General features: G+C 41.5%; 1 protein-coding gene across 1 annotated transcript in view; it reads left to right on the top strand.

Annotated features, from left to right (window-relative positions):
* The window catches only part of LOC137629437 (uncharacterized), a 319508-nt gene that overhangs the window by 91142 nt on the left and 214730 nt on the right, over window positions 1–13636 (top strand). Inside the window, exons 8-11 of the mRNA XM_068360702.1 lie at window positions 721–953; window positions 3640–3793; window positions 5811–5950; window positions 6590–6720. Of these exons, the coding sequence (XP_068216803.1) occupies window positions 721–953; window positions 3640–3793; window positions 5811–5950; window positions 6590–6720 (658 nt within the window). The remainder of the gene's footprint in view (window positions 1–720; window positions 954–3639; window positions 3794–5810; window positions 5951–6589; window positions 6721–13636) is intronic.

Below are 13636 nucleotides of genomic sequence, written 5' to 3'. Positions count from 1 at the left end.
CATTTCAGCTACGCTAAAAGTAATACCCTTTGTAAATAGCTAAGGTTTGTATGGTTAGGAAAAATACAAATTATCTTCGAATTTGTCATATTACAATGAAGTTCAATGTTCTCTTGGATCCCAGTTTATTTAAGACTTGGCATAAAAAAAAAATGTTTTCTTGAAGGTGTGTTTTCAGGAGTGCTCCATAGATTGCAAATAAGCCTCTTTCTGTTGTTAATCTTTCTATTGTCCACTGATACCATGATGATTTTAAGGAACACAACCTCTTCCATGTTACCCCAAGAAGTGGTAATGGTTTTGTGATACCGCAGAGTGCCTAGTGATGAGTTGAGAAATCCTTGGGAGAGAGGAAATACCCCAAAAGTAGTAACTAATCCTCAACAACATGAGGGCAGTATCAACTACGTGTATTCCCATGGAATGCTGTAAAATCAATAGCTTACTCCCTATAGCATGGTGTGAAATTCACCAATGATCAGTCGTATAGTTTACAGCATTCCTTATCATTCTATGAAGTCGAGTGTTATCATGTTAATTTTTACCTGGTCTATCCCTCAAAGTACTGAAATATCAGGCTGTAGTAAAACAATGGGTTATATCTATGAGAATTGTTTTTTATTTTACTTTACTGCTATCTATGTAAGTTAGCTTATGAATTATTGGACATTATTGAACAAGCATTAGTTATGTGTTATTGAAATCACACTTTCTTTCTAGAGCCTCACTGTCCAGCTGGATATCTGTCTTTTGATTGGTCATCAGAGTGCTACATGATAGCTCCCTCCACATTAGACTATCCATCGTCAAACTCTTTCTGCAAAATGTGGGGAGGAGAAATTGCCACCATTCGTGAGGATTACACAAAAGGTCTTGTGAATAGTTTACAGTACAATCGTAATGATGCTCCAGGACACATCAATCTCTGGGTTGATTTGAAGGATGGAACATACGTAAGTTGCGAGATTTTATTTTGTTAAGTTTCATAACAAATCCATTACTTTGTAATATGTATACTCACACTTCACAAAAGAAGAAATAAAGTGGAGGTCCTCCAATTTCATCTGGTATGCCATGTTTGCAGGCTCTGGAGACCACTCTAGTGATAGACTTAGTCATTGTTTGTTGTCTGCTCTGTTTGCCGCCTAGTAATAACCTTTTTCTTTGCACCTCTAGTCATAACCTCCAATCATGTCAAGTATTTAGTTTTATTTGTGTAGGGACTCACAGTACCCTTATTTCCTGCATGAATAAGGTTTTACCATCTCATAAAGACCTCTCCAAGAGGGAAGTATAATCTATTTTGAAATTAAGTGTAATTTCATTTATGTTGGCTATTGGGTCCTGGCTTCAAGAAATGCTTACGTTATGTAAATGCATAAAATCTTCTTATGAATAAGTAATCTGATCCACTTTCAATTTTACTTCACAAATTTGGTTTAGCTTTTTGTATTTAGAAAACCAGAGATGTTGTAGTATCAACAACCACTTTAATCCAATTAGCTGTTTGACTTTTTCCTGTGCTAACTTTTTGGCCACAGCCACGGCTGTCTTCCTCTTCCCAGAAGATAAGGAATGTTTTGGTGGCTAATTTAAGGGAGGAATGGTACAAAGGCAGTGAGGGGATTTAGATAGTTTTCATTTATTTTTCTTTATCCTAATTCATACTGTATTTCTGTTTATGATGTAAGATAGTGTTTCTTGCATTCACTCTAGAGTGCATAACATTTCCTGTACAGTATTGTAGATTTCTCTTGCTGATGCAGTTGTAGCCTCACCGTACAGATAATGGAATTTTGATGATAAAGTTTATTTCAATATTCACCAGATGTATATTTAGATTCCTCATGAAATCACGCTCGCATTAAAGTCTAACATTGAAAATTGAAATTCCAATTTTCTCTCCAATTGCTTCATCACCTCTAGTATACTATAGTCTAATACATGCCATTGTATTGCAAGTAGGAAGTAGTGTGGGTTTACAAAGTCAAAACAAATTCAAAACACCTTGACGGTGAGGTTAATTGGAAGAGACGATTTAGCTATGGTAAGCAGCTCCTCTATGAGAAGGACACTCCAAAATCAAACCATTGTCTTCTATTCTTGGGTAGTGCCATAACCTCTTTACCATGGTCTTCCACTGTCTTAGGGTAGCGTTCTCTTGCTTGAGGGTACACTTGGGCACACTATCCTAGCTTATTTCTCATCCCCTAGTTTTTTTAAGTTTTATAGTTTACATATAAGTTATAATACTCAACTTGGGAGCAGGGATCTCCAAAACGTTGGACATCTTCAAAAACACAAAACAACACAGAGCAATGCAAAACACGTCTGAACCTTCGTTGGTGCTAAGGAGGAATGAAGGTAGGGGGGTGGGGAGGTGTAGGGGTGAGGGGGTGTAGGAGTGAGGAGAGGATAGTCGTAGTAGAAGGCATCAGACGGGTGTAGGTCAGCACCTCGTAGTTCCAAGGGATGTTGATGAAGGAGAGGTCTAACTGGTAAGGGACCTATGGTCGGGGTTCTATCACGCCCCAGTAACTATACCGACACTCATAAAGTGAGTGAGCTGGGTTAATTCCTGGCATTCCATGCATCCTTTTTTCTCTGGTATATTTAGCAATATTTATGCCTTAGAAATGGTGCTATAAGGAACATTTCACGGAGCGACACACGTCGAGCCCAGCAATAGATTTTTCCTTCGTCAAAATCCCTTTTTGGTGTTATTGTTCATAAAATATTTTGTTTTAATTGTTCATTACTTCTCTTATAGTTTATTTATTTCCTTATTTCCTTTCCTCACTGGGCTATTTTTTTCCCCTGTTGGAACCCTTGGGCTTATAGCATCCTGCTTTTCCAACTAGGGTTGTAGCTTTGCTAGCAATAATAACGATAATAGTTATATTATTATCATTGACATTCCTTTTATTTCAGTCAAGCTCACTAGAGATTCATATGGCTGATTTCCAAACTCGGAAGGAGCCTGTCAGGCTCTGTTCACTGGATAAGAACCCACCATAGACTGCTCACAAATCCTCGGAAATAACGCCATGAAAACACTTTGATCAGACTCGCTAGACCCACTCAAAACACTTTTTCTTGCCCTTAGCACTCCTTTCTTTTGACGTATTCTTATCTAATTCAAGATATGCCTTCAATTTATCATCATCAAGGTGTACCTTTTGAGCACAATAAGTAGTTAAAAGGACAGTTGGAGTGAGAATCAATTGTGTTCAAATATAACTTATTTGTCTTGCATTTAATACATTGTCTCGGTGGGGGACCAACAGAAGACATACCCAAGTAACGTTGAATGGCAAAATTACACTAGACCAACCTTGAGATTCTGACACAGGAAACAGAGAAACAAATAATATGTTAGAGGATCCAGTATTGTGCAATGAAATTTGTTATGTGGCATGTGGATGGCAGTGTAGCAGCGGTATTGGTGTACGTAAATAAATCTCGCAATTATTTTCTTCCAAAGTTGTTTATGTGCTAATGAATCCTATCATCCAATCCAAAATATTCAGATACACTTTGCATATCATAGGAATAAAAAACCTTACAGACTTGTGTTTCAGTAAATACTTTGATTATACAAATAATTTCTGGACTATTAATTGCAATCTTTTTTTCCAGGAAGGTATGTACCAGTTTTCTGATGGAACAATGATGAGAGGTGTCACTTTGTCGGGTACAACCAGTAACTGTGTCTATCTTTACGCAAATAATCTGTACGGAACCACTTGTGATAATTATGCTTCCGTGTATGCTCTTTGTATGGCAAAAACAGGTACACTATGCTGAACAAAATTATTGTTTATCTTGGGTTAGCGATATTGTAGTGTTATTTCTGATACCATTTTGTTTATAGAATATTTGAATCATGTTTTAATGCAACCATAATTGAAGCATCTTTTAATGCAGATTATAGTTAATATGGGAAGGATATCTTAATTCAGCTTTAGAGGAAAACAATACCAAATAAGTCCTAAATTTTCAGATATCTTTTAAATCAATAACACCAAGTTGGATGTTGTATCTTAGGACAATCCACCAATTGTGTAGGAGTAGCAATTTGTTTGTAATGAATTTGTGCTTCATGCATTTTATTTGGCTTTTTCCTCATTCTTACTATATCACTTGCAAAATAATTTTGGTGTTTGTTACTTTGGTCTTTTGAACTTGCTTATATTTGCCTCTTGATTAATGCATTATCATAACTCTAATGGGTACAAATCTCGAAAACGTCTGACATCTTGAAAACATAAAACACAAAAGCTACGAAAACAAACACGTCTGGCTACCATTGGTACTAGAAAGGAATGAGGGAAGAAGCGTGGGTAGTGGTAGGGGTGGGGTGGGGGGGGTTAGTCGTAGTAGCGGGCAGTAGTTGGATGTAGAACGGCACCTCGTAGTATCGGGGGATACTGTATTGAGGAAGGAGAGGTCTAATTGGTAAGGGACCTCTGGTAGTGGTTTTAACACACCCCAGTTACTATACCAACACTATAAGAGTGAGTGAGCTGGGTTTACTCCAGGCATTCCATGCAACTTTTTCTCTGGTATATTTAGCAGTGTTTATACCCTAGAAATAGTGCTATAAGGAGCATTTCACGGAGCGACAGGTCGAGCCCAGAAATAGATTTTTCCCTCGTCAAAATCCCTTTATATCATGTCATAGATATTTTAGGATTTTAGAGATAGGAGGACTTAGGCAACTTCATTTGAAGACTTGAAGAAAAATTTTCAGAGCATCAGGCTTTTCATGTGTTGTTTTTGGGGTCATAAGATTTGAGCACCATTAACCCTTTACTTTTTAGATGAACCTGAGTGACAGTTAAGTTGTGTAAGCATGTACCTTGAGATTTTAGTTCACTTATGCAAGATTTTAGTCAAGAAATAATACAGTAGAACCTCGCAATAAGGAACACCATTACAATGAATTTTGGATATAGCAGACTAAATCGAGATAACCAGAGTACAATATTGTCTGGTTGGCTTTGTAAAGGTCACCATAAGAAATACATAGTTCTGAGACATTTATGTGTATTCACTGTACGGGTATATTTATTTACTTAAAGGCAACCCCTTTTTTTTCCAGTGAGGTTTTAATGTTTTATTTTTTTTTTCAATCCAGAAGTTTTCCTTGATCCCAAGAGGTCCCATTTTCATTATTTTGACTGTCAGCAACAAAGTTCCCTTCCTACCCAGTCACTGTGTGAAAGTAATGGGTTTTTATAGTGGGGTCAGTTAGTTTTTAGAATACAGCATTATACAGTATATCTACTTATTCCTGTCTACCATAAAGATAAGTATCCTTTTTAGGTTACCCAAAGATCTTGATGGAAGATAAGCTGTTTTTTGTAATATAGGCCTATACACACTCTCTCTCTCTCTCTCTCTCTCTCTCTCTCTCTCTCTCTCTCTCTCTCTCTCTCTCTCTCTCTCTCTCTCTCTCTCTCAACATAAAACATAATGATGAGGGATGGCAAAGAAGGAAAGCCAGCAGATGGGGGGCCGGTGGTTAACATTGCCTCATGCTACTTCGATAACAATAGTTACGTTGAATAAAGACTGAAATCTTTTAAAGATTAGTATCAGAAGGACCGGGAGGCCATTCAGTGCCGATGTGCAAATGGGGGGGTAAATCTCCAAAACAACATAATACAAACTCTCTCTCTCTCTCTCTCTCTCTCTCTCTCTCTCTCTCTCTCTCTCTCTCTCTCTCTCTCTCTCTCTCTCTCTCTCTCTCTCTCTCTCATCTATATAAAACATCATATATTCATGACATTTTGAATTTCCTATAGGTTACTGCCCCATGGGATTCTTGAAGAGAGGAAAGAACTGCTACAGATATTCAACCGCAACTCGTTATTACGCCGGCTCAGAGTTAGTTTGTGGCTATTATTCCTCTTTGCTTTCCTGGACATACAACAAATCTGTGCTGGTATGTATATTTGTAGTTTTTTTCTTTTGATGATATATGATTTTGTGTGAGCTTGTAGAGTCAGTATTGTAATTGGCATTAAAATTTTGAATTTGGCCATAGTCAAACTCATCTTGAAAAACTTTACATTTATATAGGTAATAAAGTACCTAATAGATATAGATTTATTTCTATGAGCCTTCCCTGCATTTCATATTGTCTCTGTTTTTCAAAGCAGTTTTATTTAAAGTTAACGTTTATTCTTAAACTAGAAATTTCCCACTTTCTGTCCTTGTAATTGTCCTACCCCTCCAGTGTAATATTGGGATCGTATATAGCTGTATGCCAACACTGTAGGGTTGATCATATCCCTTTGTATTCCAGTTCATATGTTATTTTAGGAGCTTCAGTGCACTGCCTGTGCTCTAGATTGGTATTTGATTTTATTAAGAAATTCTATTGAAATGTATTATTATTTATACAACTTAAAGAGATGACTTCTTGGGGTTTCTATATGTCTTCTTGTCAGGGTTGTTCAAGGTGTTTATTGTTAGAGAATTAGACATTTGGGGTAATTTGTCTAAATGTATATCTTGTGGATTAAATTGCATATAAAATAATGAATAAGTAAAGATTAATTTTTCTAAATTCCATTATAAGATCAGTGGACTAACTCTAAAAGGGTACCAGCCAATCAATTCTACTGCTGTGCCTTATTGGATTGGAGGAGTATTCAATGCTACCATCGAAATGTGGACTTTCTCAAATAAAGAAACATACCTCTCAAATAGGTGAGTCAAATTTCATCATATATTGGTTGAGGTACTGCACTAAGGCATGGGTAAGTCTTGCCCCATTAGTATATGTTTTTGTGATGGGAACTTTAATGGACAAGTATAGCAGAGATTTAAATTTGCCATCAAAGTAAAGGTTGTTTTTTATATTTAGTTTCTTATTGATTAGTTCCTATAAGATAGCCCTTGCAGTAGCCAAGGTTCGTGAGCTGGAAAAAGCTGATTTTGATATCAGTAATTTGAATAAAAAGAGGAAAGCTGTGGCAACAGTTTTCTAAACATTTATTCAGATATAGTTTCCTTATTAAAACTCACATGCATTATTTTCATAATGTGTATAAAATTGTAAATACATTTCAGTAGTTATCAGTTAATGTAAAATAGTTTCCTTGGCTGATCATCAGCATATTCTTTATAGAAATACCAAGGAATGATACAACATTCAGTATAAATCACGAAACCTTTTCACTAATCTATACTATACTCATAATATGTTTATTTTCAATATTAAACTTACCCGATAATCATGTAGCTGTCAACTCCGTTGCCCGACAGAATTCTATGGAGGGATACGCCAGCTATCACAATACTAGAAGGGGGTGTACTTACCAGCGCCACCTGTGGCCAGGTACTCAAGTACTTCTTGTTGACACCTCCTCAATTATTCCTCTGTCGTGCTTCCGGCAAGACGTTCTGGGATACGCTTATGTTCTTGGAGTATTTTCACGACTTTGGTGAAGTATTTCTCTTTGATTTCGGCTGTCGCTTTACTGGAAACTTCTATTTTAGCTTAGTTAGCTTTTGGAATTAATTTGATTAATTTTGGTGACGAAGAGAGTATGAACTCTCGTTCACCTTTCAATGGCCGACCCTTCCCTTAGACGAAAGTGTTGGTGTCTAAGAGAGTATAGACTCTCTTTCTTAATTTTGCTTAACAAAAGTTATAGATTTATTTTATATCTCTCCGCCTCTTATAGGCCTCTTCGATTAACTTCCTTTTATTATAAACTTATTAAAATTAATTTTTATATTTGTTTATATTAGACCTTCCTAATAGTAGGCGGTCTTTTCTTGGTACCGAAGTTAATTATCGTGAGCCCGTCATTTCGGTTTTACCTGTTAACATATTATGCTATTTTAAGGTCTTTGAAAGAATTTCTTTGATAGTCTCGTACTTTTTCAAAGTTGAACTAACGTTTTGTTTGTCTCGGCAGTTGTTGACGTTCAGAACGTTTCAACTTGCACTCTATCGTTACGATAGAGAAAGAATGTTCACGGTTTCACATTGCAGTAAGAGTAACCGTGTCTAGCGTTTTGTTCATTCTTTCTTAACTTAATGTTGATTCTAATAAGGAACTTTTCTTTTTGGGAAATATTTCAGTTTTTTCCTTTAACAATAATATGTTTTAACGATATATATGATTGGGCTCTTCTCTCAGGTTCTAAGTCAAGAGAGAGAGAGAGAGAGAGAGAGAGAGAGAGAGAGAGAGAGAGATAGAGACGGAGGGAGAAAGAGGATAAACGTTTCCCTCAAGCCTGCCAGGCGTACGAGTAACGTCGTTATCGTTTTGCTCTTATCCCTAGTCTCTTTAGGGGAAGAAACTAAACGTTTCTAGAGTGATCTAGTGTTTAGTCTCTTTCCAGCCACTGAATTTTCTTTCATTAGATTTTTCTGTTACATTGTAATTCTGTTTTCGCAATTATTAACTTTTGAGAAGGATAGAATTGCGTGTTTCAGGTACAAACCACTTAAAGTTTCGAGTTCAGTGAAATAAGTGCAAACAGAAATCAAAGTGATAAGTGATTGATGTCAGTGTTATGCGTGAGGGTACTTTTGTGCGCGCCAGTCGTCCTCCCAGTCCGGGACCTCTTGCAAGCTCCCAAGCCCAGGGGAGAAGCAATGTCGAAGGGCAAAAGGGTTCGGCAGGCCTTGATCGGCGCACAGAAGTATCCTCGGTGGTTGTGGGCGTGTCTTACCGAGACCGTCACTCCCACCCGCAGACGATTGAGCCCTTATTTTGCTCGTCTGCAGAAGAGATTTAGAGGAGAAAATAAAGGCAGAGTAACGCTGGTCTCAGGTCTCTAGACCTCTTAAACGTAAAGTCCAGACCTATGCCAGACGTACGAAGTAAAGTTCAACAACCCGGATGCAGTCATTGGGTTAGCTCTGACTCTCCTCAGTCATTATTTTGTCGGGTTGAGAGTGCGCCTTCACTCCCCCCCGCCTATGCTCGCTCCGCCTGATCGCAGTACCACCTGCCAGGCGTACGATGTTGTGGACTCTACTACAGTCCATGCAGCACAGCTTTCGGACCTGATGCGTGAGTGTCGTGCTGAGAGTGTTGCACCTCCTCCTCCTCCTGCACCGGTGGTGCACCAACCGCCTGCACCCGTTCAGCCTGTGCTGCACCCGCCTGCACCGGTGGTGCACCAACCGGCTGCACCCGTTCAGCCTGTGCTGCACCCGCCTGCACCGGTGGTGCACCAACCGGCTGCACCCGTTCAGCCTGTGCTGCACCCGCCTGCACTCGCTGCACCCAGTCGCAGCACCTTCTGCCAGGCGTACGATGTTGTGGACTCTACTACAGTCCATGCAAGCACAGCTTTCGGACCTGTTGCGTGAGTATCGGGCTGAGAGTGTTGCACCTCCACCTGCACCCTTTCACCACCTGCACCCGTTCAGCCTGTGCTCAACCCTCCTGCACTCGCTGCACCCAGTCGCAGCACCTTCTGCCAGGCGTACGATGTTGAACCTCTTTCTGTGTTCGCTGTTCCCAGTGTTGTTCAGCCTCAGCCTTCTTTAAGGCAACCTTCGGTTTGGGATCAGGAGGATTACTCCACTCTTCCTCCTCCTCCCCTGGCTGCTCCACCGGTGGTGCAACTCTCGGTGGAGGTACAACCTCTTCCACCTGTGAGTCAGTCTCCTCAGCTGCTGCACCGAGCTCAACCCGTGCACCCTGTTCCTGCACCTCAGACACCTCTGCTTGCGGGAACTTTACCTTGTTCTGCGCAACCTCGGTCTCTTCACGCTCCACTCATTCCACAGGAACAGGAACTTTCTGCACCTTCCACTGTTGTTGTTCCAGCTCGTTCTGACTCTGCTGTTCAGCATACCTTACCTCCATTTTCAAACCATGGCAAAAATATGAATCATGAGTTATGAATGTAAGGTAAACATTATGTTGATTTTTAAACCCCATGCAAGCATGCATAAAGCACTCTAGCACTGGTCATGGAATTTCTAAGAATGTTAAACGCCATGCACACGCTCTGCTTTCCTTACAGCAGGCTCTGCTTACTACATGCTCAGCATTCAGCATGCTCTGCATTCAGCATGCTCTGCATACAACATGCTCTGCATACAGCATGCTCTGCATTCAGCATGCTCTGCATACAACATGCTCTACATACAGCATGCTCTGCATACAGCATACTCTGCATTCATCATGCTCTGCATACCTTACCGCATGCTTCTCAACATATCTTGGGTTGTTGCCAACTCACTAGACTGTCAAGCAGTTTCATAACGTTGCCTTCTAGTCTGCTGCTTTTGCACCAGTGAACCCTCACTCAGAGAACTTAGCTTTTCTAGGATAAGGTCCCTGTAGATGAGAAAGTTCTTTTCTCCCTCCTTCTGATATTCCCTTGAGGACTCTGTCATTTGGAGGGAGCCTTTAGCTGCATAACCTCTTATGGACTTTTATTTAAGCATTACATGCTTACAGGGAAGGTAATGGTTCCACTTCAGCCGCTAATCCCGTCTGTTACCACACCTGCTCCCATAGACCTTGAGCTGTGTTGCATGACATGCAGTCCAAGCTTAGTCCTTGTTAGAGGATTTTTTGTTTACGGAGTCAATGTGTCACGGGGAAGACGTTCAACAACCAACAGAAGGGACTTGTTGTGACGCAGTGCGGCAACCTCAGCAACCCGTTAAGGAGTTGTCTGTACGACCCAGATAGTCTAGACAGATTCGGGTTGTCACTGTACTTCCTCGCTTGCCCATGATTGACAGTTTACAGACTGTGCAGCAGTATCATGATCTTGTGTCCGGCTCCGTCAGACGACTGGCTTTTAAGAGCTCCCACAAGTCGTCGCTGTCTGGAGATTTTCAAATGGACTATGGATCTGACCAAGGAACTGGGCCTCCTGGTCAATTTTGAGGAGTCTCAGCTCGTTCCATCCCAGACCATTGTTTCCTTGGGTATGGATCTTCAGAGTCGAGCTTTTCGGACTTGTCCGTCGGCCCCAAGGATCTTCCAAGCCCTAGAATGCATCCAGAGCATGCTGAGAAGGAACCGATGCTTAGTCAGGCAGGGGATGAGTCTAACAGGGACACTTTCATCGCTGGCCCTGTTCATCGAGTTAGGGAGACTTCACCTCCGCCCCCTTCAGTATCATCTAGCTGCTCACTGAATAAAGGACTTGACGCTAGAGACGGGCTCAGTTCCTGTTTCCGAAGAGATGAGGTCTACTCTAACGTGGTGGAAGAACAGCATTCTTCTCAAGGAAGGTCTACCTTTGGCTGTTCAGACCCCCGACCACCGTCTCTTCTCGGACGCATCGGACACGGGCTGGGGTGCGACACTGGACGGACAGGAATGCTCGGGAACATGGAATCAGGAGCAAAGGACACTTCACATCTATTGCAAGGAGTTGTTGGCAGTTCATCTGGCCTTGATAAACTTCAAGTCCCTCCAGCTTAACAAGGTGGTGGAGGTGAACTCCGACTACACCACAGCCTTGGCTTACATCTCCAAGCAGAGAGGGACTCATTCGAGGAAGTTGTTCAAGTTCGCAAGGGACCTCCTCATTTGGTCAAAGATCGAAAGCTCACGCTGGTAACGAGGCTCATTCAGGGCGATATGAATGTCATGGCAGATCGCCTCAGCCGTAAGGGTCAGGCCTTCCCCACAGAGTGGACCCTTCACAAGAATGTTTGCAGCAGACTTTGGGCCCTGTGGGGTCAGCCAACCATAGTTCTATTCGCTACCTCGATGACCAAGAAGCTCCTCTTGTATTGTTCTCCGATTCCAGACCCAGCAGCAGTTCGCGTGGATGCCTTTCTGCTGGATTGGTCCCATCTCAACCTGTATGCATTCCCGCCGTTCAAGATTGTCAACAGGGTACTTCAGAAATTCGCCTCTCACAAAGGGACACGGTTGACGTTGGTTGCTCCCCTCTGACCCGCGAGAGAAGGGTTCACCGAGGTACTGCAATGACTGGTCGACGTTCCCAGGACTCTTCCTCCTAGAGTGGACCTTCTGCGTCAACCTCACGTAAAGAAGGTACACCCAAACCTCCACGCTCTTCGTCTGACTGCCTTCAGACTATCGAAAGTCTCTCAAGAACTAGAGGCTTTTCGAAGGAGGCAGCCAGAACGATTGCCAGAGCAAGGACGACATCCACTCTCAGAGTCTATCAGTCTTAATGGGAAGTCTTCCGAAGCTGGTGCAAGGCCAATGCAGTTTTCCTCAACCAGTACCACTGTAACCCAGATTGCTGACTTCCTGTTACATCTAAGGAACGTAAAATCCCTATCAGCTCCTACGATCAAGGGTTACAGAAGTATGTTGGCAGCGGTTTTCCGCCACAGAGGCTTGGATCTTTCCTCCAACAAAGATCTACAGGACCTCCTTAGGTCTGTTGAGACCTCAAAGGAACGTCGGTTGTCCACTCCAGGCTGGAATCTAGACGTGGTCCTAAGGTTCCTAATGTCATCAGGATTTGAACCGTTCCAATCAGCCTCTTTTAAGGACCTCACATTAGAAACTCTTTTCCTCGTGTGCTTAGCAACAGGTAAAAGAGTAAGTGAGATCCACGCCTTCAGCAGGAACATAGGTTTCACATCTGAAACGGCTACATGTTCCTTGCGGCTCGGTCTTTTTGGCTAAAACGAGCTTCCTTCCCGTCCTTACCCTAAGTCGTTCGAGATCCCAAGCCTGTCCAACATGGTGGGGAACGAACTAGAGAGAGTACTTTGCCCTGTTAGAGCTCTTAAGTACTATCTAAGAAGGTCAAAACCATTACGAGGACAATCAGAAGCCTTATGGTGTGCTATCAAGAAGCCTTCTCTACCAATGTCTAAGAACTCAGTTTCTTACTACATCAGGCTTCTGATTAGAGAAGCAAATTCTCATCTGAAGGAAGAAGACCTTGCTTTGCTGAAGGTAAGGACACATGAAGTGAGAGCTGTGGCTACTTCAGTGGCCTTCAAACAAAACCGTTCTCTGCAGAGTGTTATGGATGCAACCTATTGGAGAAGCAAGTCAGTGTTCGCATCATTCTATCTCAAAGATGTCCAGTCTCTTTACGAGTACTGCTACACCCTGGGTCCATTCGTAGCAACGAATGCAGTAGTAGGCGAGGGCTCAGCCACTACATTCCCATAATTCCATAACTTTTTAACCTTTCTCTTGAATACTTTTTATGGGTTGTTCGGTCGGCTAAGAAGCCTTCCACATCCTTGTTGATTTGGCGGGTGGTCAATTCTTTCTTGAGAAGCGCCGAGGTTAAAGGTTGTGATGAGGTCCTTTAGTATGGGTTGCAGCCCTGTATACTTTAGCACCTTTGGGTTGATTCAGCCTCCAAGAGGAACGCTGCGCTCAGTAAGGAAGACGAACTTAAAAAAGAGACAGAGTAACGGTTCAATTCGACTTCCTTACCAGGTACTTATTATTTCATTGTTATTTGAGATAACTGTTATATGAAATATGGGATACTTAGCTATCCTTTAATCTTGTACACTGGTTTTCACCCACCCCCCTGGGTGTGAATCAGCTACATGATTATCGGGTAAGTTTAATATTGAAAAATGTTATTTTCATTAGTAAAATAAATTTTTGAATATACTTACCCGATAATCATGATTTAATTGACCCTCCCTTCCTCCCCATAGAGAACCAGTGGGACC

This window comes from Palaemon carinicauda, chromosome 2 (genome assembly GCF_036898095.1).
Source record: "Palaemon carinicauda isolate YSFRI2023 chromosome 2, ASM3689809v2, whole genome shotgun sequence".
Classification (NCBI taxonomy): Eukaryota; Metazoa; Arthropoda; class Malacostraca; order Decapoda; family Palaemonidae; genus Palaemon; species Palaemon carinicauda.
This window is presented reverse-complemented; position numbering and strand designations above follow the sequence as displayed.